The 26,598-nt window shown below is 47.5% G+C and overlaps 1 protein-coding gene across 10 annotated transcripts in view; it reads right to left on the bottom strand.

Annotated features, from left to right (window-relative positions):
• The window catches only part of LOC140386791 (rab effector Noc2-like), a 291,632-nt gene that overhangs the window by 129,208 nt on the left and 135,826 nt on the right, over window positions 1-26,598 (bottom strand). For all 10 annotated transcript variants that reach the window (XR_011933672.1, XM_072469490.1, XM_072469500.1 and 7 more), the window contains 2 exons: window positions 20,597-20,740; window positions 18,176-18,305 (listed from right to left, as the gene is read on the bottom strand). Coding sequence is in view for 9 of the 10 variants with exons in the window: in XM_072469490.1 (XP_072325591.1) it covers window positions 18,176-18,305; window positions 20,597-20,740 (274 nt within the window). In the remaining variant the exon portion in view is untranslated. The remainder of the gene's footprint in view (window positions 1-18,175; window positions 18,306-20,596; window positions 20,741-26,598) is intronic.

Consider the following 26,598-nt stretch of genomic DNA (forward strand, 5'->3'; position numbering starts at 1 on the left):
TGTCAAAACAATTTCTTCAACCTGCCAGTCATAACCATCATTATTGACCAAAGCTCATTAATAATCAAATCTTTGTGCACATCAAGAACTGCAGAGGAATATCTGACTGACATAGCAACATCTGCATCTGACAGCCCTTCTCTCCATGATCTGACCCAGCAGAAGCATTTTACATATCCCCCCTTATCAAGCAACCAAATCTCGTTTCTTTCCACTAAAGTTCAATACTTCTTCAATTTTTAATAAAAATTCTATATAGTTTACTTTTAAACAGCAATCAGGATTTTTATTTAACCATTTAGGATAACTTTTAAATTGTGTTTTTTTATAGTACTTAACAAAGCTAGGAACAACATGACAGGAACAGATGTCAAAACTGTTCCAGTTGTTGAAACTCTATTGTTGAAACTGGAAATTTCTCAAGGTTTGGGCAAGACTGAAGATAAACCTCTGACTTTTTCCATGGCCTAATTAATCTATCATTTAGGAAGTGATTGTTAACTCCACATTTGAGCTGTTCACAGGTTATAATTTTTCAATGCTGCCAAGTGGATTTTGGGAGTCAATAAATCAGAAATAATCTAGCAATTCTGCAGTATTTATTTGGTGTCACCTTTGCTGTCATCAATTCTGTGTCAAAGTGTTAGCAGGATCAGTATTTACCGCATTATAGTGAATTTAAAAAATATGTCCCTTCAATCAATAATTCAATTCAAAAGGTTGTTCATCAAACTAAAGTTTAACTCATGGGTCCTGGAATCCTCTCTTGGTTCTGCACATTAGTTCATCAACTTCCTTCATTATATTTTTTAAAACTGCTAATGACTGCAAGTGCCACTCAGTGTGGCTCTGAGCCGTAATGACCAGAATATTCCAGGTCCGATCATCTATATCTGCTAAGTGAGCTACATTCAAGCTGCTAAGGTTTGCCTCGCACTGCTGGACAGAGGAGAGGGAAAATCTAACAGGGCTTCTGCTCCCAATTGCTATCTGGTGATACAAGTTGGAAGAACGGACAAGCGCGCGACCAAAGGATCAATCTTGGCTGTGGTCTCTCCGTGGTCGGTAACCCTGGCAAGATTTATTTACCACGCTCATCCCCATGTTGAGTTGAAAATGAAAATGAAATGAAAATCGCTTATTGTCACAAGTAGGCTTCAAATGAAGCTTCTGTGAAAAGCCCCTAGTCGCCACATTCCGGCGCCTGTTCGGGGAGGCTGGTACGGGAATTGAACTGTGCTGCTGGCCTGCCTTGGTCTGCTTTCAAAGCCAGTGGTTTAGCCCTGTGCTAAACATCCCATGAGTGAGCACTGAATCACTGCCTGTTTGTGGATGAAAATTGCAATATGGCAGTGCCTTCAGGAGCAAGAGGAAAATTGTCAAAAATAAATTAATCCCATCTTTCACTCATAAGTAATCTATTTCAATTTCCCATTGCAGCCAAATCATTTGAAATCTGGAATTAGCTTAATTGGTGCTCTCTGAATACTTTTATTGCAGCATTTTTAATTAAAACATCCAGGTCAAACATCTGGGGCGGGAGTCTCCCATCGCGCTTTACGACGGCGTGAACGGGCCACTGCCAGGAGTAATTCTGGCCCCTACAGGGGACCAGTGTTGCTAACTTTGGTTGATTCTTAATTCGTTGCCCGTTGGGTCTTTACTGAATTTGCTCTGTTTCTATAACCTTTGCTCTAGAGTCGCCAGGTATCTTTATGATACCGCCACGAGGTTCAAGTTCAAGTACTGATCAATAATTCAACACACCAATTAGTAAGATTCCAATCAAAACACATTTATTATCCACAGTAAATCACTACTCATGCATAAAACTCTACTTACTAGACTATCTCTCTATCACTAAAAGGGCTATACTTAGCTTGGAACTGGCCCACCAGGTCAGGGGAACAAATGGCCTTCCGTTCGATTCTGAGTCTGCAGGATTCAAAAGCTGGTATGGACTGGGAGCTAGGAGCGCCTATCTCATAGCGAGCGTTGACTGGAGACTCACTTGGTTGATGCGGCAGCTTAGGCAGTTCACTGTCAAGGGTTGGTTCGCTGCTGAGTGACTCTGCCAAGAAGGACGATTTGAACTTGGGGCTTTACTTTATAGTCCCCAAGGGCTTCACGCCCCTTCGGGGCGGACCCCGTATCTGGTTCCAAGTGATTGGACTGCGTTTTCGATCACTTGGATCGATTTCCCCAATACTGGAGCCCTTGCCTGATCTCTGGGCGGTCCCTAGGTGGCCGTTGGCCTTCCTTTGTCTTGGCTCCTGCTGGCGCCGAGGAGTCTGACTTGGCCTTATTCACCTTAAATGTTTCAATTGTTCCCGGTGATCGCTCATTAATATGCAGATGGCTGTGCATTTCAGTGCTGTCTGGGTTTCTGCAAGTTTTAATACACAGGAACTTTGCACCTGCTAGTTTTTGCCTGTGTTGGCTGAATTTCCCTGTAGTCTTTGCGGATCTCCATTTTAAGTCGGGAAGTGGCCAACCCAGGTGGCTACACTAGTACGGCGCTGGAGCGATTCGCGCTGCTCCAGCTGCCGATCCTGGCACGAACTGTGCACCGCAGGATCTGCACATGCGCAGTAGCACCTGTGCCAACACACGCATGCGCGGTGACCTCCTTCAACACGCCGGCGCCGACGCAACATGGCGCAGGGCTACAGAGGCCGGTGCATAGGAAAAGAGGCAGGCCGGGGGAAAGAGAGGCCAGCCCGTCGATTGGTGGGCCCTGATCGCGGGTCAGGCCGCAACGGAGCCCCCCCCCCACCCCGCCCACAGGCCGCCACCCGACCCTTGCACGCAGAGTTCCCGCCGGCTGCGAGGTGTGGACGGCGCCGGCGGGATTCAGTGTTTTAACTACGGCCACTAGGTCCATCCCGGGCCGAGAATCGGCGGGCCGGCCGCATAGAGCTGCCCGCAACCGGCACCACACCAACCACGCCGGCGCCGATGGCGCCGTCAGGGGTGTGTGGCCCGGTCGCGGGGATTCTCCGGCCCGGCCCCGGGCTAAGAGAATCCCGTCCCTGATGCATTTTGGGTGCCAATTTAGATGAAAGCAACACAGGGAGCACTTTGGGAAGAGGAGAATCTGTCGGTATAAAGGATAGATGTTGGTTCAGTTTGCATTGCAGGCCCCTTAGTCAGGATACGGAGTACTGAGGCTAGAAATATGGCGTTGGTCTCTTTTTTTTCCCCCTTTTTGTGGAGGGTATTAAAATCGCTTTGAATTCCCATTTCTAAAAGCCAGTGGAGGTGCAACAAATAACCTGAATAGCCTGTTTCAGTCATGTGAACCTTCGTGATGTTTCTGTGGATGCGAGGGAGCCTCTTGTGTGACCCCTGTACTTTTAAAAATAATTCCTGCATTTCCAAATATCTCTCCCCAAGTTATCCCTCCCGTAGTCTTGCACTGCTAAATTCACCCACTTTTGTGTCTTCAATTATCTTCATGCAACTTCTGCCAGTTTACACAAATTTCACATTTCTCCCCCCACCCCAGCTGCACACGCCATCCCTTTTCCCACCTCCATCCCACCCCAACCTTCTTCCCAGCTCGGCCACTGTTTCAAAGCCTCTCGGACTTGCTGTGTGTTTTCAACGTCTTCCGTCCTTATTTTAAATTTTTCAGTGTTTGCATTTCCACACCTGCCTTCGCCAAATTCATCCAACATGCTCGAATTTGTTTCGTGGCGAAAGATAAAGGGCGAGATCCTCCGGTTCCCCAGCCGCGTGTTTTGCAGCAGCACGCCCTTGCCGTTTGTCAGTGGCATTTCCCATTGAAGCCCCCCCACTCCCCCGGGAAACCCGCTTGCGGGGGGGCGCATCCAGCAGGAAAAGAGAATCCCAAAGACGGGAGAATTCTGGCCAAAATGTTTTGTCAAACGAAAGCTCAACTATCATCTCCAATGAAGGACAGTTCACACAAATGACGGAAAAATTGAAATAATTAAATTATTATTATCAAAAGCTCATTAAACAGAAATAGTAAATGTCTTCTTAAAACTGTTGCAAGCCTTTTCAACTCAAGGTTCTGTCACTCTCACCCTGGACGAGCGAGCCAAGTTTTTTGATTTAATGCGAAAACAATAGGTAGCGTCGGCCCCCAGAGTGAAAGGGAAAGGCGATCCTATGTTGTTTATTGACTCAGTGTTAGGGGGCCAACATTGCAGAATGTTAATAGGCACAGGGGGTGGTCTATCCCACTTACCAACGAGGACTTATTAGCAACCAACCAAACCATAACGATCCAAGAAGTAGGAGGTGGAAGAAAGGAAGCTAGAAGGAGCAAATGGATAAATCGAAATTGGAAACATTGAAGTCCCCATCATGTTTTGGATATGCAAAAATACTGAGGGTAGTGTCATGAGAATAGAAATCCTTCACCTCCTGGGTGCCATAATAGATCCAATGGAAAATACTTTAATCGGGGGGGAAAACCGAGGGACACATCCTGGAACCCACAACATCCGGACTCTAGTAGGATTGGAGGAGATTCTTGGGTGAATTAGAAACAGAAAGGAAAATTTGGAGCAATAGGTGTATTATTCCTGCACGTCCGTGCTAAGCATAAGAGAGATTTTGGGTATCGGAAGATACAACCCATATGGATACCCGGTCTATTACACCAGTGTTTTAAAGAAAGGGCTGCAACCCACGGTGGGTCGTGGTTGAGTGTCGGGAGGGTCCTGCCGTTCCCACGGTGGTCCCGTTTGGGGGAGAAGCACCCAGCGGCCGCTACCAGCTTTTACATTGAAAATTGCGGCCACTGCCGTTCCTTTTAAATAGAGATACATTAGACTGTGTGGAGTCTTCCAGCCACAAGCGACAGAAGAGAGCAGTCACGCGCCCTGCCTGTAGAATTGACGTCCAAACGTCATCCAAGTACATGCTTTTGGCATGCCAAAGCAGGGAGCAGATTTGTTTCCATTTGCAGCTGCTGGCAAGCAAGGCAAGTGTACTGTGAAAATAAATGGTTTTCGTAAAAGTAAGAGACGGTCAGATAGTTTACCTAATGGGCAGAGTTGCAACAGAATATGGAGAGAGCTGCATAGGAGAGTCCAGGGCAGGACAGAGCAGTGCTAGTGTTACAGCTCCAGGACCTCTGGTTAACAGCTCTGAAAAAGGAAACTTAATTCGGAACAAGGAAGTATAAAGATGATTTCTTGAGGTATGCTTTTGTCAGTTGGGACAATGTAAATAAGGAGGCAAAGCCCAGGTATGTTATATGCAGGGAAGTACTGGCAAATGAGAGAAGTTTCAGAACTTGAAAGAGAAATGATGGGTGAAAAATTCCTTTTCAGGTTGAGACCACAGAGTCAGTTATTAACATGGAGCTGACTCCAAATTAAAAGATTATGCTGCTGTAGCTGACCTATAATACCACATTAAAAATGCACCAAAAACCCAGGAGACTATCAACATTCTGGTTTAGCATCTCGTAGGAGTATTCAGTGCTGAGTAAAACGTGCATTTTGTTGCTTTTGCCCTTCACAACGATCTATATGTGTGAGGTTGGATTTTCTATTTCAATAAAGGTGAAGACGGCACAAAGGAACTGGCGGAGGTCGGCACCTGATATGCGCATTTCCCTCTGCTCCTTGGAACCAGATTCAAGCGAGATCCTGAGGACAAAGAGGCTCCCCTTTTGCATTAAAAGGTAGGCGAACATGGTCTGTGTCGTGAAGGTCGGTCAGTGCGTGTTGTGAAGGTCGGCCGGCGTGGGTCCCAAAGGTTGGCTGGTTACCAAAAGTGGGTACCGGGGGGAAAGAAGTTTGAAAAACACTGCCTTACATCATGCCAGATGGCAATATCCAATAAAAGCAGAGGCCCTGAGAGTTGTAGACAGTATAATGTAAGACTTAAATGGACAGATGGTGGTGGTGTGAACTACTTTCTGTTTGGCTAGTGAAAAAGTTGGACGGGTCATGTCATCTAACAAACGATTACACTGCCACGAATCCACCCAATTTCTGAGTTGCTGGAAGCATTACATTCCAAGTGCTACGATCATCCCAATGCTATTAAATGGGCAAATGTCCAGCCCCAGGGAATCATTATGCGCTGTTACAAAAGAAAATCTGCTAGATTTCTAACTCTACTTGAAGAAGGGGGAAAGTTAGAAGCTGAGATTTACAGCAGGATAGTGTAGGATATCTCCTGATATCTGATCGACTGGCCATCTGAAGGATTTAGAGAGGTGTTCTCAACATCATGTTGGCCCGTTTGGATAACTACCAAAGGCCAGGAGGGAGGACTCAAAGAATTAACAAGCATCCAAACTTGTAAATCACACAAGCTGCTAAATGCTCAAAGACAGAGAATCTCTAATGAGCGAGGCCAGCGGCCTGAGCCCAGACTGCCTACAGAAAACAGACAAGGATCAAATTATAGAGAACGCTTTATTTATCATACAAGGATTCAATTGAACACTGTGCAGCTGTAGCTTATGTGTGTCCACTACAACAAGGAACAAGGAGAAGGGAGGTTATATATCACTGGTCAAAATAGCTTATCATACCTATGTCTGTACATTAGAAGATAAACAGATAAAATACATGCTTGGTGATATTATAATTAAGTATAGGTGCCCAAATTGCAATTGGATGACTATACTCATATGTTATTGTAGAAGTGGGTTTCCTAGGGCAGAGGCACCGGTGGTAAATATTATGTAATTTACATGTATTTCCATATAAAATACATATATTCATATTTAACAGTTTGTAAGGCATCAGGGAACATGGGAATCCAGCTAACCAGTTTGACCACATTTCTTATATGGGCGTCTCACACAGATACACACAAAAGCACACATAGCAGAATGTTTCCCTTCAGGCAGGTGTTCTTGTGGAATGTTGACGATGGTGATCCCAGCCTGTACGAGGTTGATAGAGGTGTGTATGCCTAAGACCCAAGGATGACAGATAAGGGGGTGCAGATGATGTCATAGAGACCACGGGTAACCCCCAGCTGTCCATGAACTGATCACGCAGTCCTCTGATGTCTAGTAATCAATTTCATTGGTCCAAAATGGTCAACATATGTAATCTATAATCATTACGATTGGATTGTGTCCAGCCGGGTTGGGCTGAGTAACTGTTTGAAATAGTATAAATATTGATGAATTTCTTTGTTGGGTGGAGAAATATCTGGATCGCCCAGAGACTTGCTACCCGCCGGTGTAACTTCAATAACTGGCGATTGGAACGGACCCAAGTGTCAAGTGATTCTTTCAGATTCATTCACACTAACAGTTATACATCATGCAATCCTAATTATTAGTTACAAATTGATACAGATAATTTTGAAACAAATGTACACTTTTGATTGGTATATGTTCATTTCTTGTAACAGCATCCACAAGGTGTCACTCTCTGTATAATCCCTGGATCAGCGCGCTCTGGTTGGAATGCTGGAGCCCTTTCTACTGCTCATAATAAAGGTATTGTTTTAAAACTTCAAGAATCTCTGTCTAGTCACGTGTGATCGAGAGAGAGATAGCGAGAGCAAGAGAGAGAGAGAGAGAGAGAGAGGGATACGCTATAGCAAATTAGCTGCATTTTCTCCCACAACAACATGGCAGGGCAGTATTCTGGGAGTGCCCCCGGGCACCATCTACCTGGCAAGGCCAACCTGGGCCAGGTTTGCACTGAGGCAAATTCTTCGGGAGAGGAATGGTTAGCAGGTCTGGAAAGATCAATGGGTAATATTAACCTAACACATCTTTCAGGGAAACCGAGGGATAGGACTAGTCACCTATTTTACGTAATGCCTGAATTTGCTTTTTCATTGATGTCAAATGGCTGCAAATTGGTAGTCGATTTAAACCACCTATTTCCAGCCGAGCGGGTTGTATTAGTTATCCCCGAGGACTAGGTTTGGGTGGGATTTGGTGAACATGTGAGTAAGAACTGAGTGAGTAAACACTGAATGAAATCGTGAATTGTGAAAGAACTGAAAAGGAGTTTGTGACACTTGGTAGGAGGATTAGACTTTACGAGCATTCGGATAGCCTTGGGATCCATGCAACATTATGGAGGGTGCCCTGGTGGCATGGGAGCAGCGGGAAGGGCACTTTCAGGAAATAGGAGCATTGGGGAACTTGGAAGATGGGAGCACGAGATCTCAGGCTGTGGGAGCACTATAAGTGGCAAACTGGTGTCAGGCAGCGGTGGAGGGCAATCTCAGGCTCTAGGACTCAGAGAGAATTCCTGGAAGCACAAGGACAGGATGTCTCATGTTGTGGGGGAATTGAAGCCACGCTGCCTTTTCCTTCAGGGCCCTATAGCAATCATTTTATCCAGTCCCACATTCCTCCGAGATTTTTTCACTGCTCTAATTCTGCCCTCCTGAGCTTTTGGTCATCTACCGTAATATCTCCTTCTGTGCCTCAGTGTCAAAACTTTGCTTTATAGTGCTCCTGTGAAGTACCTTGGAACATGATGTGTTGGGTAGGCTGGGTCGAGGTGAACTGCACTTGATGCAGTGTAGCGAGAGACAGACCTCCAACACTTGATAAAATGCAACATGATTTTATTCAACATCCAAACTATTATACATGTTCAACTGTGGGTTGACACTATGCTGACTTGACTGGATACCTGATACTAGCCTGACCAGACTAACCTAGCTACCACATGGTGTAGGCACTGGCTAGCTCACGAGCTCTGACTGTCTCAGAGGCTGGGTCCCGAGAGAGCGGGAAAACTGGTGCCCTCTGGCTTTATAGTGGTTGTGTCCTGTCTGGTGATTGGCTGCTCTGTTCTGTGTGCTTACTGGTCATCCTGTGTGTCAACCACTGCCTGTCTGCACTCCATTGTATATTTAGATGTATATTACGACAGAACATGTATTAAAGCGCTATATTAATACAAGTTGTTATTATGGGTAGCAATAGCCTCGGTAAATATTAACCACCCACATATGCTCCTCAATGCTTAATCCCATGATGATATCAATCATGTTATCTGGTATTTACAGATATATCTGTGTCTTACTTCATATTTCACTGCGCTAGTAGCGACAAGTTGGTCAATGTCACTTGTTCAACGCTGTGATTGGTATGGTTTTTGTAAATCTTGCACAGTATTTGTAAAGCAGCTCAGCAATGAACTACATTTGCCATCTTCCTCTAGTTTTAGAAATATGAACATAGGCATTTGAAATATTTAAGTGAATTTCAGAAATGGAATATTTTAGGCATCATTATTCGCAAATACACACAAGAAGACATGTGTACACAATACTTTTAAATGTTTTCACTGGGCTAGTTTCAATTTTCTCTGATGCAGCACACTTTATCCTATCTTCCCAATTCTCTTTATCATGTAATTTGTTTTATTTGAGTCGTGCACGGTCCCTTAATCCTTCCACATCAAACAGGAGACAAAAGACATTTTTCTATCAATGCAATTAGACGATCGTCTAATTTAAAATAAATACTACCTCCCAGCAGTTCAGTGGCAAGTATCAATCGGATAAATCTCAAGTACGATTCAATTTATTGCGAGGTTGTTGGAACGAAGGACGCTCCATTTGCCCTTGAGGCTCTGGGTCGAGGATGGGGAAAGGAAGCATTCCCATTCCTGATCACTATCCGGGAGGTCTGTTGCCATGGTTGCCTGGTGACTGCAGAATCTGGCCTGCCAAGTGATGCAACCGCCATACCTCCAGGATCCAAAGACTGCACTCTGTAAACTCGCATGCGAAGAACTGGCACAACATCAATGATAATCTATGATTAATCTAGGACAAAGGTTCGGCACAACATCGTGGGCCGAAGGGCCTGTTCTGTGCTGTATTTTCTATGTTCTATGTTCTATATACTTGGAAGAGATACAAGAGAAGGCATCTCAGATGGGATGAAAATCTTTCAACGGCGAGGGAACAAGGTGTGAAAGAAAATCAGAGGAATTCTGAAAATAACTATACCCGATGAGGTAATCTTTTCTTTCCTTCAGACATCCTGACTCAAAGCAATCTCTACTGCCCTGTGCATGTGCTCCGTGTCTAAATCCTGTTTCAGCAGTCAACTAAAGACAACTCAACAATCTGTGTTATTTCGTGGGTATTTGATAATCTCCACTTACATGACCTGCTCACCATAGGAAACAAGCATCACCTTTGCACAGTTTTATTCAAAACAAAATGAGGTGCAAAAAGGTGAGAATAAACAGTGTCCATTTCACGCATTGCAAGGCAGAATGATAGGTTAATCACCTCTAGTGATAGATAGGGAACTTTATTATGCCAAACAGACAAGTACAAGCAGTGAGGGCAGAACAGCCACCTTCAATAATCGGTAGGTACAGATTATCAATTACCAGGGAACGTGAAGATAAAACAGTATGGAATGGAACATTTCGACAGTTATGTGATCTTTGTGAACAGGCACTGTGCGAAAATATGGCTCTAATATCTCCCACATATTCTGGATATACATTATGCACATCAGGCTGTGTTTGTGCATTCACCCAACGTTACAAACACAAATGTCAAATGGTTGTTAATTTGTCTTTTTTTCCAAGAAATGTGAAATGTCAGTGTATCTGTTGGGTGTTGATGACTCAGATTAGTCAATAGTACTGTAACGATTCTCAATGGCATTAGAAGTATCACATAACGCCTCCGAAGAGAACAAAATCAATGTTTAAACATTACATGCTGCATGCTGTACGTGAAAAATGCAAACTCTTTATGGGCTTATTTCAATTATATCTGTGACCAATATTAAATGAATCTTGTATGAATGCTTAATTTGAAAATAGAACTACTAGTGAAAAAGCAAAAGGCAGTACAATGCCAAAATAGCAACATTGTCGATATTTCTTTAAATTTAGTAATAATACGAAGGTAGAACATTGAAAGGAAGTGCAGATTACATAGAACCCCCGAACACTGTTGGACTTTAACCTGGTGTTGTAAGACTTGTTGCTGTTCAATTTATCTGTGTGTTTACTAGGGTGAGGGGGTTGGTTGCAGTTTGGACCTCGCGTGGTTTGCAGCTCACAGAGAGGCCCTGAAAACTGTTAGCAGGCTCCAGGCAGTTAAGTCTCAGAGAAGTCGAGGAGAGCTATTTATAGCTTGGTGCAACTGGAAAACTGAAGTCTGGAGAACTCCAGAGGCAGTGGCAGCTTAGTAACGTAGAATAGAATATTGTTTTCAGTTTCTCTTCCAGGACTTGACCTGAGAATCTAGTTGGGCATATGTGAACACATGATACGCTACACACTTGGCTCATTATCAAATTATGCATCATAACAAATGTGCCATAGCATAATCCTGGTTACATAATCCTAGTTTTCGGAGCACAGCTCCTTCATCAGATGAGTCCGGAAGCTAGTAATTCCAAACAAACCTGTTGGACTTTAACCTGGTGTTGTAAGACTTCTTACTGTGCCCACCCCAGTCCAACGCCGGTATCTCTACATCATGGCTACCATAGATAAATTGAAATCAGAAATCCTTCCTGGGCTCCACTCATCTCCCAAAACAAAATATCTCTCTGGACTTCACTTCTTTGCAAGCAGTGTAGACATTACATCTCCAGTTCTCCAGATAAGTAAGCCCACCTGTTGTTTTATGGCACCAATTATTCTATTCTGACTCCATGAAGCAAACATGAGAAGCCTTCTGAACTGAAATGTTCTTTTAGGCATTCTGAAAAGTTCTAAAGCCCAACATTTTAGTTACCTTACATTCACAACTACAGCCTTCCCAGAATAAAACATTACCTCTAAAGCATTAACATGAACCATGAAGTAAAAGTTCCTCACAATGTTCGCCACACAGGATTACACAGCTAGATGAAGTAAAGATACAAAGCACAAGTCAGGAGTATGATGGAATACTCTCCACTTGCCTGGATGAGACCAGCTCCAACAACACTCAAGAAGCACGGCACCAGGACTTCCAGTTGCGGCTATGCGGAGCTAAGTCGCACATTCGGCGGCTCCTGCAAAAACGGACTTTTGGGCTCTTTTCAGGGCCCCCAACGGCACTTTTTCGACGTATCCCGGTGTGGGAAGGAGTTTATAACAGCGCCCCGTCAGTATATGGCTTTAACTAGGAACGGGGCGACAAAAAAGGTGGTGGTGGACCCGAAGAAGGTGCGAGGGAAGAAGAACAAAATGGCGGCGGGCGGAGATCAGGCAGCATGGATGCAGTGGGCGGAGGAGCAGCAGGAGGGTATCCAGCGCTACTTCAGAGGGATTAAAACGGACCTGCTAGAGCCGATGAAAGCTTCTATTGATAAGCTGCTGGAGACACAGACGGCCCGGGGGTGGCGATCCGCGAGGCTCGTTAAAAGATCTCTGACAATGAGGATGAGATCTTAGGCCTGGCGGTAAAGGTGGAGGCGCACGAGGCGCTCCACAAGAAATGGCAGGAGCGGTTCTAGGAGATGGAGAATCGGTCGAGGCAGAAGAATCTGCGGATTCTTGGCCTCCCGGAGGGGCTGGAGGGGCCGGACGTGGGGGCCTATGTGGTCACCATGTTGAACTCGCTGATGGGAGCGGGGTCCTTCTAGGGGCCCCTGGAGCTGGAAGGGGCCCATAGAGTGCTGGCGAGGAGGCCCAAGGCTAATGAGTTCTGCGGGCGGTGCTGGTGAGGTTCCATTGGTTCGTCGATCGGGAGTGTGTGCTCAGGTGGGCCAAGAAGGAGAGGAGCAGCAGGTGGGAGAACGCGGAGGTTCGAGTATACCAGGACTGGAGTGCGGAGGTGGCGAAGAGGAGGGCCGGGTACAATCGAGCGAAGGCGGTGCTGCACAGGAAGGGGATGAAGTTTGGCATGTTGCAGCCGGCCCGACTGTGGGTCACCTACAAGGACCGGCACCATTATTTTGAGTCTCCGGAGGAGGCGTGGGCCTTTGTTCTGGCCGAGAAGTTGGACACAGATTGAGGGTCGGGATAGGCGATTGGGGACTGCGGTTGATATGTTATGTTTATTTTTTTTGCTCCGGGTTTCTTTTTCTCTGTATTTTTCTCTTTCGGGTCGGTGAGGGTGGTTAGGGCGGGTTGGGCACTGTTTTGGTTGGGTTGGTCGGGGGTCTCTTGGAGGGGGGTAGGTAAATGGAACAGGGGGGTGGATGGCGGTGAGATGGGGCCCCGTGGGGGAGGGGAGGCCCGAGTCGGGGGAGAGGGGACCGGGCCTGTAAAAGGAGCTGCGTCAGAGATGGCGGGGCTTGGTAAGTGGAAAGCGCGGGCTTTTTCCCGCGCTGAAGAGTGGAGGGGGCGGGGCCAGGGCAGGGAAGCGAGGGTTGTTTCCCGCGCTTAGAATGGAAGGGGGAGGGGGAGAGCCTATGGATGGGGAATGGGAGAGGAGGGTGTTCCACACAATGGGAGGAGTCGAAGGAGAGGCGGGAGTGGCCGGGGTCAGCAGGAGTCAGCTGACTTGCGGAAGTGCAATGGGGGGAGTAAATCAGCTTGGAGGGGTCCGAACCGGGGGGGGAGGGGTGGGGCGTGGGGGGTTGGGTGGGACGGAATCGAGTTGCTGCACTATGGTCAAGGAGGCGCTGGAGCGAGTGGGGGAGGTCGAGACAGGGGTATGCCGCTGTGGGGAACGGGCCGGGTGTGGGGTGCTGGCGCGTGACTGGCCGAGGAGGGGTCATGGCTAGCCGGCGGGGGAGGGGGGCGGGTAGCCCCCTGATCCGGCTGATAACCTGGAACGTAAGGGGACTAAATGGGCCGGTTAAGCGGGCCCGCGTGTTCGCGCACCTGAAGGGGCTCAAGGCGGATGTGCTGCTCCAGGAGATACACCTGAAGGTGGCAGACCAGGTAAGACTGAGGAAAGGGTGGGTAGGTCAGGTGTTTCACTCGGGGCTGGATGCCAAAAATTGAGGGGTGCCGATCTTGGTGGGAAAGAAGGTGTCATTCGAGGCGTCGAGCATTGTGGCAGATAATGGCGGCAGGTACATAATGGTAAGTTTGTAAGTTGCAGGGAGAGAGGGTGGTACTGGTCAATGTGTATGCTCCGAACTGGGACGATGCGGGTTTTATGCGGCGTATGGGTCGGATCCCAGACTTGGAAGTGGGGGGCCTGATAATGGGGGGAGACTTTAACACAGTGCTGGATCCGGCACTGGATCGCTCCAGGTCTAGGACGGGTATGAAGCCGGTGGCGGCTAGAGTGCTGAGGGGATTTATGGACCAGATGGGAGGGGTGGACCCTTGGAGATTTACAAGGCCGGGGGCTAGGGAATTTTCATTCTTCTCACATGTCCATAAGGCTTATTCTCGAATCGACTTTTTCACTTTGAGTAGGGCGCTGATAGCGAGAGTAGAGAATACTGAGTATTCGGCAATAGCCATTTCGGACCATGCCTCGCATTGGGTGGACTTGGAGATGGGGGAGGAGAGGGACCAGCGCCCGCTGTGGCACTTGGAGGTGGGGCTGTTGGCAGACGAGGAGGTGAGTGAGCGGGTCCGAGGAAGTATAGAGAGGTACTTGGAGGCCAACAACAACGGGGAGGTCCGAGTGGGGATGGTATGGGAGGCACTGAAGGCGGTGGTGAGGGGAGAGCTGATTTCCATTAGGGCCCACAAGGAGCGGAGCGAGCGGGGGGGAGAGGGAGAGGCTGGTGGGGGAGATGGTGAGGGTAGACAGGAGGTATGCGGAGGAGCCCGAGGAAGGATTGTTGAGGAAGAGGCGTAGCCTCCAGACCGAATTCGACCTGGTGACCACCAGGAAGGCGGTGGTGCAGTGGAGGAAGGCCCAGGGGGCGATTTACAAATATGGGGAAAAGGCAAGCCGGATGCTGGTGCATCAGCTTCGGAAGCGGGATGCAGCTAGGGATATCGGGGGAGTTAAGGACAAAGGAGGGAGTGTGGTGCAGAGTGGGGTTGGCATCAATGGGGTCTTCAGGGACTTTTACGAGGAATTGTACCGATCCAAGCCCCCACGGGAGGAGGGAGGGATGGGCCGCTTCCTGGACCAATTGAGGTTTCCAAAGGTGGAAGAGGGACTGGTGGCGGGACTGGGGGCCCCGATTGGGCTGGAGGAGCTGATCAAAGGGATAGGAAGCATGCAGGCGGGGAAGGCACCGGGGCCGGACGGTTTCCCGGTCGAATTCTATAAAAAATATATGGACCTGTTGGGCCCGCTGTTAGTCAGGACCTTTAATGAGGCAACGGAGGGGGGGGCTTTGCCCCCGACGATGTCCCGGGCACTGATCTCCTTGATCCTGAAGTGGGACAAGGATCCCCTGCAATGTGGGTCTTACAGACCGATTTCCTTGCTAAATGTAGATGCCAAGGTGCTGGCGAAGGTCTTAGCCATGGGGATTGAGGATTGTGTGCCGCAGATCATCCATGAAGACCAGACGGGTTTGTGAAGGGGAGACAGTTGAACGCGAATGTGCGGAGGCTTTTGAACGTTATCATGATGCCGGCGAGGGAGGGGGAGGCGGAGATAGTGTTGGCGATGGACGCTGAGAAAGCCTTCGATAGGGTAGAGTGGGGGTACCTGTGGGAGGTTCGGGTTTGGGGAGGGGTTTGTCAGGTGGGTTAGGCTGTTGTATGAGGTCCCAATGGCGAGTGTGGCCACAAACAGGAGGAGGTCCGCGTACTTTCGGTTGCACTGAGGGACGAGATAGGGGTGTCCCCTGAGCCCCCTGCTCTTCGCACTGGCGATTGAACCCCTGGCTATGGCACTGAGGGAGTCAAGGAACTGGAGGGGGTTGGTGCGGGGTGGGGAGGAGCACAGGGTGTCGCTTTATGCGGACGACCTGCTGCTGTATGTGGCGGACCTGGTGGGAGGAATGCCGGAGGTAATGAGGATTCTTAGGGAATTTGGGGACTTTTCGGGGTACAAGCTCAACATGGGGAAGAGCGAGCTGTTTGTAGTTCATCCAGGGGACCAGACGAGGGGGATTGGCGAGCTCCCACTGAAAAGGGCGGAGAGGAGCTTCAGGTATTTGGGGGTCCAGGTGGCCAGGAGCTGGGGGTCCCTGCATAGGCTTAATTTTGCAAGGCTGGTGGAGCAAATGGAGGAGGAGTTCAAGAGGTGGGATGCGTTGCCGTTGTCCTTGGCGGGTAGGGTGCAGTCAATCAAAATGACGGTGCTCCCAAGGTTTTTGTTCCTGTTCCAGTGCCTCCCCGTGTTTATCCCGAAGGCTTTTTTCAGACGGGTTAACAGGAGTATAATGGGGTTTGTGTGGGCGCGAGGGACTCCGAGGGTGAGAAGGGTGTTCCTGGAGTGGAGTAGAGATAGGGGCGGACTGGCGCTGCCCAACCTCTGTGGGTACTACTGGGCCGCCAATGCGACGATGGTGCGCAAGTGGGTGATGGCGGGGGAGGGAGGGGGCTGCATGGAAGAGGCTGGAGACGGCGTCTTGTGTGGGTACAAGTCTGGAGGCGCTGGCAACGGCGCCGCTGCCGCTCCCTCCAATGAGGTATACCACAAGCCCGGTGATGGCGGCTGCCCTTAAAATTTGGGGGCAGTGGAGGCGGCACAGGGGGGAAGTTGGGGCCTCGGCGTGGACCCCAATACGGGGGAACCACCGGTTCACCCCAGGACGAACAGGTGGAGGGTTTTTGGGGTGGCACAGGGCAGGGATACGAAAGTTGGGGGACCTGTTTGTGGACGGGAGGTTCGCAAGCCTGGGTGAGCTGGAGGAGAAGTACGCCCCCCCCCCGGGGAACACCTTCAGGTACTTACAGGTAAGGGCGTTTGCCAGACAGCAGGTGGTGGAATTCCCGCGGCTACTGCCACACACAGTACAGGACAGGGTGTTCTCGGGGGGGGGTGGGTGGGAGTGGGGAAGATCTCAGAAACTTACCAGGTGATGCAGGAGGAGGAGGAGGCCTCGGTGGTGGAGGTGAATGGTAAGTGGGAGGAGGAGTTGGTAGAGGAGATTGAGGAAGGGACGTGGGCAGATGCCCTAGGGAGGGTGAACTCTTCCTCATCGTGTGTGAGGCTCAGCCTCATACATTTTAAGGTGCTGCACAGGGCACACATGACCGGGACAAGGATGAGACGGTTTTTTGGGGGTGAGGGCAGGTGTGTTAGGTGCTCAGGGAGCCCAGCAAATCACACCCATGTGTTCTGGGCATGCCCAGCGCTGGAGGAATTTTGGAAGGGCGTAGTGAGGACGGTGTCGAGGGTGGTAGGATCCAGGGTCAAACCGGGCTGGGGGCTCGCAAAATTTGGGGTCGCAGAGGAGCCGGGAGTGCAGGAGGCGAAAGATACCGGAATTCTGGCCTTTGCGTCCCTGGTAGCCCGGCGAAGGATTCTTCTTCAGTGGAATGATGCAAGGCCCCCAAGCGTGGAATCCTGGATCAGCGATATGGCGGGGTTCATTAAATTGGAGAGGGTGAAATTCGCCTTGAGAGGGTCGGTACAAGGGTTCTTTAGGCAGTGGCAACCGAGTGGCAGCTCGGGGCGGGGGGGCGGGGGGTGGTTTACTTTATTATTGTTTTTGTTATTTACACTGAAGGGGTGTATATACCTGTTGTGTTAAGTCGGGGGGTTAATGTTAATTCATTATCTATGTACAGGGTATGGGGGGTTGCTTTTCTAGATTGTGTTTTGTACTTAACCCTGTTGGGTTCTTTTTTTCTCTCATTTTGTTATTGATATTTTATGAAAACCTTTAATAAAAATTTTTTTTTTTTTTTTTTAAAGAAGCACGGCACCATCCAGGACAAAGCGGCCCACTTGATTGGCACCTCGTCCAGAAACATTCACTCCCTCCACCACCGACGAACAGTGACAACATTGTGTATCGCCAACAAGATGCACTGCAGGAATACACCAAGGCTCCTCCGGCATCAGCTTCCAAACCCATGACTGCCATCATGGAGAAGGACAAGGTCAGCCGGCACATGGGACCACCACCACCTGGAAGTTCCCCTTCAAGTCACTCACCACCCTGACTTGGAAATATATTGACGTTCCTTCACTATCGGTGAGTCAAAATCCTGGAACACCCTCCCTAACAGCTCTACAGGTGTGCCTCCACCGCTGGGACTGCAACAGTTCATCACCCCCTTCTCAATGCCAATTAGGGATGGGCAATAAATGGTGATCGAGCCAGAAGCCAACATATCCCTGAAATGAAAACATAAGCCTCCTCCACCACAGCACCGCATTAATGACTGAACTGGGATAATAAATGAAACGCAAAACATCATATAATTATGCCCAAAACTGTCACTTATAAATATCTTACCTTCCTACAATCTTGACAGAAGACCGATGTTGATCCCAAAAATCCAAGTAATTCTCCACATAACAAGCATTGCGATAGACCATTCCCCATCATGTTTTTTTTCATATTTTCTAAACGTTCAACAAGGCGACTAGATCATGAAAATAAATTCAAAGAAGTGTGCGGTGTAAACATTTCAACAAGTTGGAAGTTATTTTTTCAATTAAAACATACATTTTGTGTATTTTTTTAATCATACTATGTACATTTTGAAATATTTGCACACTGTCTCTTGGTCAAGCCTAGTCAAACAGCAAGGATAGGATGCTGCCGCAGTCTAAACAGTCTTATTATTCTGTCACATATGACAGGTCCACAATTATCAGACCAAACTTATGCCCAGAATGCCCTGATGATCAAGCAGCCTCATTCAGTTTATCAGTCACTCATATTAATAAGTAACTTGGAACTTTCTGAATGAAAATCTGAATGCATTAAATAAAGAAATAACATGGAATCTAATTCCCGCTCTAGGTAAGTGGAATTGCAGTATCACATTGTAAACCTCTTCTTTGGCCAAAATCTTGATCATCTGCCTCAATATCTCCTTGTATGGCTTAGTGTTATGTTTTGTGTGACACTGGTTTCCTGAAGTGCCTTTGGATATTTTACTGTTTTTGAAAAGCTCTATAACTACAATTATTGTTTAAAACATACATCTTTTAGTTCGGCAAAATCTTGGCTAATTCAGACAGGAATGAATAATTGCATTGAAGTCATTAAGGAAGCCAGTTATGATACATATTGGATATCACTCCTGCTGAACGTCTTATGTCATAATATAACACCAGAGCACAGAATCGCGATTCAGCAATATCATAAATGTGCACAAGTTACTAATGTTCCATAATTTTTTTAACAGAGATTAAATATTGTTCCAATTTAAATAATTGTGCTAATTCATGAAATTGGTACGTTAGCTAGAAAATGGTCCAATTCAATTCAAGGTCTCTGTATAAAACTGAATCATAGTTCTTTACAAATGAAAAGCAAAACATTGTAGATTCTATGAATGTGAAGCAAAAAGTGAATATTCTGAAAACATTAATCAGACAAAAGCTATGGAAAGAACAGAGGAATTAACATTTTATATTTAGCTCCGTGGTCAAAGCTAGAAAGACCACAACACCTGGCATCAGTCAAATGAATACCAAGCCCAGTCAATTCTGCAAAGTGCTTCTCATGAACATCTGGAAGCCAGTGTCCAAATTGGGACTGGTGTCCAATACACTAGTCAAACAATAGACTGACATAGTCATGTTCATAGAATAATGCCCGAGAGCCAACATCCCAGATGCCTCCATCACTATTCCTGAATTAATCCTGTCCCACCAGCAGGACAGACACACAAGACATGGTGGCACAGTGGTCTTACTGTCAGAAGGAAGTGGTACTGAGATCTACTTGACCTTGTCCACATCATGAAAATACTGGTTGGAGTAACAACTGCACAGTCGCCATCACGTTGAGGGGAACTATGAGGCGGTGTAGTGGCATTGTCACTGGACTAGTAATCCAGAGACCCAGGGAAATTCTCTGGGAACCCAGGTTTGAATCCCACCGTGGCAAATTGGGGAATTTGAATTCAGTAAAAATCTGGAATTAAAGTCGATTGTTGATTGTCGGTGAAACCTATCTGGGAGCCTTACCTGGTCTGGCCTATATGTGACTCCAGAGTCATAGCAATGTGGTTGACTCTTAAATACCTTCGGAAATGGCCTAGCAAGTCATTCAGGTGAAAGGCAAGTATGGGTGGGCAATAACTGCTGGCACAGCTAATGATTCACTCATCCCCCCATCAAGCTAAGTGACTAACATTGGTTCATTCAGAAGTGTTGAAAAACATGCCTGGAGCAGAATCAGGACTGCTTGCAAGCTAAATAGCAGATGACAGCGATGTCACCATCAGCATAGTCAGACTTCAATTTGTTAGCACATTATCAAGAAATGGCTGACAGGATATAACAAAGGCAATGGTCCCCAAAAACATCCCAGCTTGGGTTCCAGAATAGTCTCTTCTCTAGCTATCCAGTGCAGCTAAACAATAATGTGAAAATTGTCCAGGTATGTTCTGCCCACAAAAAGCAAGACAAATCTAATCCAGCCAATTACTGCCCCATCAGTCGACTCATGATCATCAACAAGTGATAGAAAGTATCATCGATCAAGCTGCACTTGCTTAGCAATAACCTATGCGCCAATGAATTACTAGCCCAGTGACATTACCACGACACCACAGGCTCTCGTCAAGGTGTATCAATCGCATCAAGCATCCTACCACACCATAGCGGTTCTACCAAAATGCAGCTTTAAAGGGTAAAGTTAACAAATTATTTAAACATTAATAACTCAAAATGTTCTGTCAAATAAGGTTCTCCATACCCAATCCGCCTCTGTTCAACCAGATCCAGATTCTCAGCTCTTTTGATGACATCCAGGACATTTGCAACTTCCGTCTTAGTTAGTATCTGATTTTGCCGTTGTTTGTCCGTCTCATTCGTGTGTACAGACCAGCCAGTTTTGAGTCTATTGCAAAGAGAACGTTGTACAGTTTGTTTTTATTTTTCCCAATAGAGACACGCGCACAAAATACCAAAATACATCAATTAGGAGAGCAGAGAAGCCTAGGCCACTGACACCCTCCCAAACTCATAGTCATATCATGTGTTGGTATATAGAGGGCCAGGATTCTCCCTTTTGGGGACTAAGACCCCACGCCCGCCGGAAAACGGGCGAGAATCACTCCGGGCTTCTACACTCACCACACACTGGTGGGTATAGAAATAAAAGGGAGAAGATGAACATGTGGCTGGCAAGATGGTACTTACAACAGGAGGGTTTTACATTCCTTGGATATTAGAACCAGTTCTGGAGGCAATGGAATCTATACACTCTGAATGGGATGCACCTGAACAGAACTGGGACCAATGTCCTTGTGAGGTGGTTTGGTTAGTGTTATCAGTCCCGTATCAGCCTCCCCGAACAGGCGCCGGAATGTGGCGACTAGGGGCTTTTCACAGTAACTTCATTTGAAGCCTACTTGTGACAATAAGCAATTTTGTTTGTTGTTTTTGTTTTGTGTTACTGGGGAGAACTAACTTGGCGGGAGATGGGAACCAGGAGATAATAGCAGAGAGGAAATGAAAATACACAAAGAATTTGGAGAAATAGATAGTACTAGACCAAACAATAAGAAATATTAGGTGTGGTCGGAATATGATGGATTGCAACAAGGCCTAATTTGGGTTAACAGCACATATATGCGAATGCACCGAGTGTGTTGAATAAGATTGGTGAGTTGTCAGCGCAAATACCCATGTGGGAATATGATGTTGTGATAATAACGAACACCAGACTGGAAAAGGGAAGGGCTGAGTATTAAGTATTCCTGGATACAGGGGGCTGGATTCTCCGGTCACCGACGCTGACATCCCGTTCGGCGAACAGCCAGAGCATCCAAATTCCCGACGAAATCGGAGGCGACGCCGCTTTCGCGATGCTCCGCACCCTCCAAAGCGACGTACTCGGAGAATATGCCGCGCCACGAATCGACGGCCTCAGGCCATTGTCTGAGGAGCGCCCTCCGATGCTCCTCCCCCGACCAGCCAAGTTCCCGACAGCGCGGGACACGTGTGGTCTCACCTGTCGGGAACTCAGCGTGGCAGCTGCGGACTCAGTCCAGCGCCGCCACAGTTGGGGGAGGGCCAATCCTCGGGCAGGGGGAGGCATTATTCGGGACTGGGGGCACTGTGGTTGGGGGGGGGGGGGGTCTGGGGCGCGCGAGCCGGCCGAAGGGCGGGACTATTTTGTGGGCCTCTTCGCGAGCCGCTGCAGGCCACCGTCGTGAGCATGCGCAGCCACGGACCTGGCAATTCTTCGAGGCGTATCAGCAACTAGACCCAGGTGCTCGACACTGCCGCCCTACTAGCCCTCAGCAGCATAGGGAATCGGTGGCCATTTCGGGCCAGTTTTCCTGCCGTAAAACATCACCGTTCCCATGCCGGTGTGGGGACATAGCGCCAGAATTGGAGAATCCAGTCCATGTGTTCAGGAAAGATAGGGAAGGAAAATAAATAAAGGAAGGGTGCTAGTATTAACTGAGGAGAACATTACTGTGCAGAAAAGTGATGATGTCCGAAAAGGTTCAAGGACAAAATCTGGGTACCATTACACTATTTATTGTGTGTATTTAATTGATCACCATCTAGTGGGAAAGATTACAGGAATAAATTTGCAGGAATTTACAGAGAGGTGCAGCAACTGATGAGTAGTTGTAATGGGAAACTTTAATTATCCTAAAATAGACTGGAATTGTAAGAGCGTAAAGGGCAGAGAATGAAAGTTTTTCTAAAGTGCGTTCAAAAGAATTTTCCACAAAACTATATTTTCGGTCCAAGTTTGACTCAAGATACATTGAAGTGTCAGGGCTTTTGGGGAGAAAGGTAGATTACAGGAAGGTCTATATGTAATGAGAATTTGACCTTGTGTCCTGGAGACGTAATTTAATACAGATAAACATAGGATTATGTATGTGGTTGGGCGGTGCCAAGCAGGGGCACAATCGTGACGGGGTACAAACAAGGTAGGACAGTGGTTAGCACTGTTGCTTCACAGCACCAGGGTCCCAGGTTCGATTCCTGGCTTGGGTCACTGTCTGTGCGGAGTCTGCCCGTTCTCCCCGTGTCTGCATGGGTTTGCTGGGGGTGCTCCGGTTTCCTCACACAAGTCCCGAAAGTTGTGCTGTTAGGTGATCTGGACATTCTGAATTCTCCCTCCGTGTTCCTGAACAGGCACCTGAATGTGGCGACTAGGGGCTTTTCACAGTAACTTCATTGCAATGTTAATGTAAGCCTACTTATGACAATAAAGATTATTATTATTAAAAGTTCTTGAGTACAGAAAAAGACCTGGATGGCAAAGCACATGCATCTCTTTGAAAGGTTCACAACCAGTACCATAGGTCTATTAGAAAGCCACATAGTATGTTTGGATGTATTATGCTGAAAGTGAATACTATCCTTGCACAAGATCCATGTTAGACCTAATCCAGAATACTATGTCCTTTTTTGATCCATTCGCATGGTCGATACAGAAGTGACGTAGGGTGGCCACAAGACTGACAAGCAAGCATGAAGACAGCAGCGAGTCACCGAGTGTGAGCTTTGGAATTTGGTGAGTGAAGGAATCTGATGCAGTGAGGGAGGAACTGTTGTTTACTTAAGTAACTACCTTAACTTTGAGTGCAAAAGAGTGTAGAGAGCAGCGGACCAGATTAAAAGAGCTCCGAGTCTCAGTCTACGGACCGGCCTTGTTCTGAGGAAAAATTCAATGTGTAACATCACAAGGAAACAAGGAACTGATTTGTTGGTGAGCATTTTGCTCATTTATCTTTCAAAACTCAAAGAATTCAGTAGTAATTGTAAGGTTTTGTTCATAGTGGTAAAGTTTACTAGCAGCGACTCAGCTTATTGGGAGCATTAGTGTCTAAGTTTAGAGTTTGCAGGTTTATATTAAATAGTCTGTAGGTAAAGGAGGGCAGCGCAGCTTGGCCACGTGGAATGCCCATCCTGTAAGGCATGACAAATCATGCACGCCCCCTTTTGCCTGGACGACCACATGTGCAGGAAGTGTCATCAGCTGAAAAAAACTTGGGCTCCGGGTTTTGGAACTTAACCGATGGCAGGAGTCAAAGTGGCAGATCCGCGAAGCTGAGAACTACATAGCTGGGGAGTTTGGGGGAGGGGGTGTCACCTCGGGTTCAGAGAGTACAGGCAGAGAAGGAACAGGTGACCGACAGACAGTCCAGGAGGACCAATCAATGCAGTGCAGGAGTGCCAAGCCCATCTCACTCACTAACCTGTTTTCTATTTTTGATTCTGGTGAGGGCGATGGTTCCTCAGAGGAGCACAGCCAGAGCTAGTTCCATGGCACCATGGATGGCACAGGAGGGGATACAGAGGGCTGGAAGAGGGGATTCATTAGTTAGGGGAACAGATAGGCGTTTCTGAGGCCAAGGGTCTGACTCTACGATTGTATGTTGCCTTCCTGGTGCCAGCATCGAGGGAGTCACTGAGTGGCTGCAGAATATTCTTATAGGGGAAGGTGAACAGCCAGAGATCATGGTCCACATTGGTACAACCGATATGGGAAGCAAAAGGGATGAGGTCGTGAAGGCAAATTTTGGAAAGCTAGGACAGAGATTCAAAAGCAGGACTTTAAAGGCCAGATTTTGGGCATATTCTTAGTGCCACGTGAATGTGGGCTGGAGAGATGGTTCAGAAGAGATTTTAGGCACAGGAACCCTATGCTGAGGCAGGTGGGACCTGTACAAGGCAGACGGGTTACCTCTTAGCAGGTCTGGGGCCAATATCTTCACCAGGCGATTCGCTAGTGCTGTTGGGGAGGGTTCAAACTAGTTTGACAGGGGATGGGAAGTCAGATAGGAGAGAAAGAAGGTGGTATTGGTAGTAAACAAAATCGGAAGGCGGCGGAAACAAAGGTCAGCATCAAATTGGGCCAAAATGCAGAAGAATGTTAAAAAGGCTGTGAATGCACGCTGCATTCACAAGGCAGATGAATTGACGGACAAACAGAAGTAAATAGGTATGATCGAATTGCCATTACAGAGGCATGGGGGCTGGATTCTCCATTTTTGGGACTACGTCCCCACGCTGTTGGGAAAACTGTGGTCTTCAATGCCAGAACAACCGGAGTCAAGAGGCCACAGATTCCCCGTTTTGCTGGGGGCTAGCAGGCAGCTGTCGTAGAGCTCGCAGCTCTAGTTGCCGATACGGCCCCCTGCACTTCCGGGTCAGAAACCGCGCATGCGGACGGTGGCGGCCTCCAGTGGCCGCACGAGCTCCATGACGGACTCAGCCCGTGGACCTGGACCGGCAAAATAGTGCCCCGCAACGGCCGCTCGCGCTCCCCGGACCGCCAGCACACATTGCCCCAGCCCCGAATGAAGCCCCCCCCCCCGCCCGCCGATCTGCCCTCCCCCGACTGTGGAGGCTCCGGACTGAGTCCGCAGCCGCTACGTGAGGATCACGGACGGTGGGACCATGTTAGAACCACGCCGTCGGGAATTCGGACGGTGGGCAATGGAGCATTGCAGGGCGGGCCTCAGGCAATGGCCTGAGGCGGTGGATACCCACGCGCCGTACTCCATGAGTACACTAATTTTCGGAGGGCGGAGAATTGCAAAACCGCTGCCGATCCCGATTTCATGCGCCAAAACGGATTCTCCACCCTGTCGCCGAACGCAGTTTTGGCATTGTAGGGTGGAGAATCCAGCTGCAGGATGGCCAAGTCTGGGAACTGAATGTTCAAGGGAAAAACCCAGCAGGAAAAGTGTTCCAACCAGGACTGACAAGTTAAAGGTTGGATTAAATCAAAGGAAGAGGTTTATAAAATTGCAACATAAAAAAAGTAGGTAGCCTGAGGATTAGAAGCTTCTTAGAATTCAGAAAAGGAGGACAAAGAAACCGATAAAGAAAGAGAAAATAGAATTTGAGAGTAAACTAATGAGAAACGTAAAAAAGAACTGTAAAAGTTTCATTAGGTGTGTAAAAAGGAAAGGATTAGCAATGACAACTACATGTCCATTGCAGGCATTGACAGGAGAATTTATAATTAAGTGGCAAAGAATGTAAACACGTACCTTGTGAAATTTTTCACATAAGGTACAAAATAAAACCTCCCAGAAATACTAGAGAACCAAGGGACTAGTGGCAATGCTAAACTGAAAGAAATGAGCATCTGTAAAAAAGTCGTACTGGAGAAATTAATGGTACTGTAAGCTAATAAATCCCCTGGTCTTAATGATCAACATCCCAGAGTGCTGAAATAGGTATCTGTAGAAAGAGTGGATGCAGATGGAAGGTAGTAAACGTAACCCTCCTATTTAAGGAAGAAGGGAGAGAGAAAACAGGGAACTAAAGATCCATTAGGCTGACATCAGTAGTCAAGAAAAAGCTATAATCCATTATAAAAGGTGCGATATCTGAACATTTAGAAAACAATGGTGGGGTTGAGGAGAGCCAACATGGAAAATAAAGGTAGGATTGCGAAGAGTAAACAGCGATTTATGAAAGTGAAACCATGTTTGACAAACCTGTTTGGAATTTTTTGAGGATGTAACTAACAGAATAGATCAAGGGGAACCAGTGGATGTGGTGTATTTGGATTTCCAGAAAGCTTTCACACCCCGGATGGCAGTACACAAGATTAGAGCACACGGGAGTGGAGTTAATTTACTGCTGTGGATTTAGAATTGGTTAGCGGACAGAAAACACAGTGGGAATAAATGTGTCATTCTCCGGTTGGTAGGCTGTGATGAGTGGGGTACCATAAGGATCAGTGCTTGGGCCCCAGCTAGTCCCAAT

Source organism: Scyliorhinus torazame, chromosome 12 (genome assembly GCF_047496885.1).
Source record: "Scyliorhinus torazame isolate Kashiwa2021f chromosome 12, sScyTor2.1, whole genome shotgun sequence".
Taxonomy (NCBI): domain Eukaryota; kingdom Metazoa; phylum Chordata; class Chondrichthyes; order Carcharhiniformes; family Scyliorhinidae; genus Scyliorhinus; species Scyliorhinus torazame.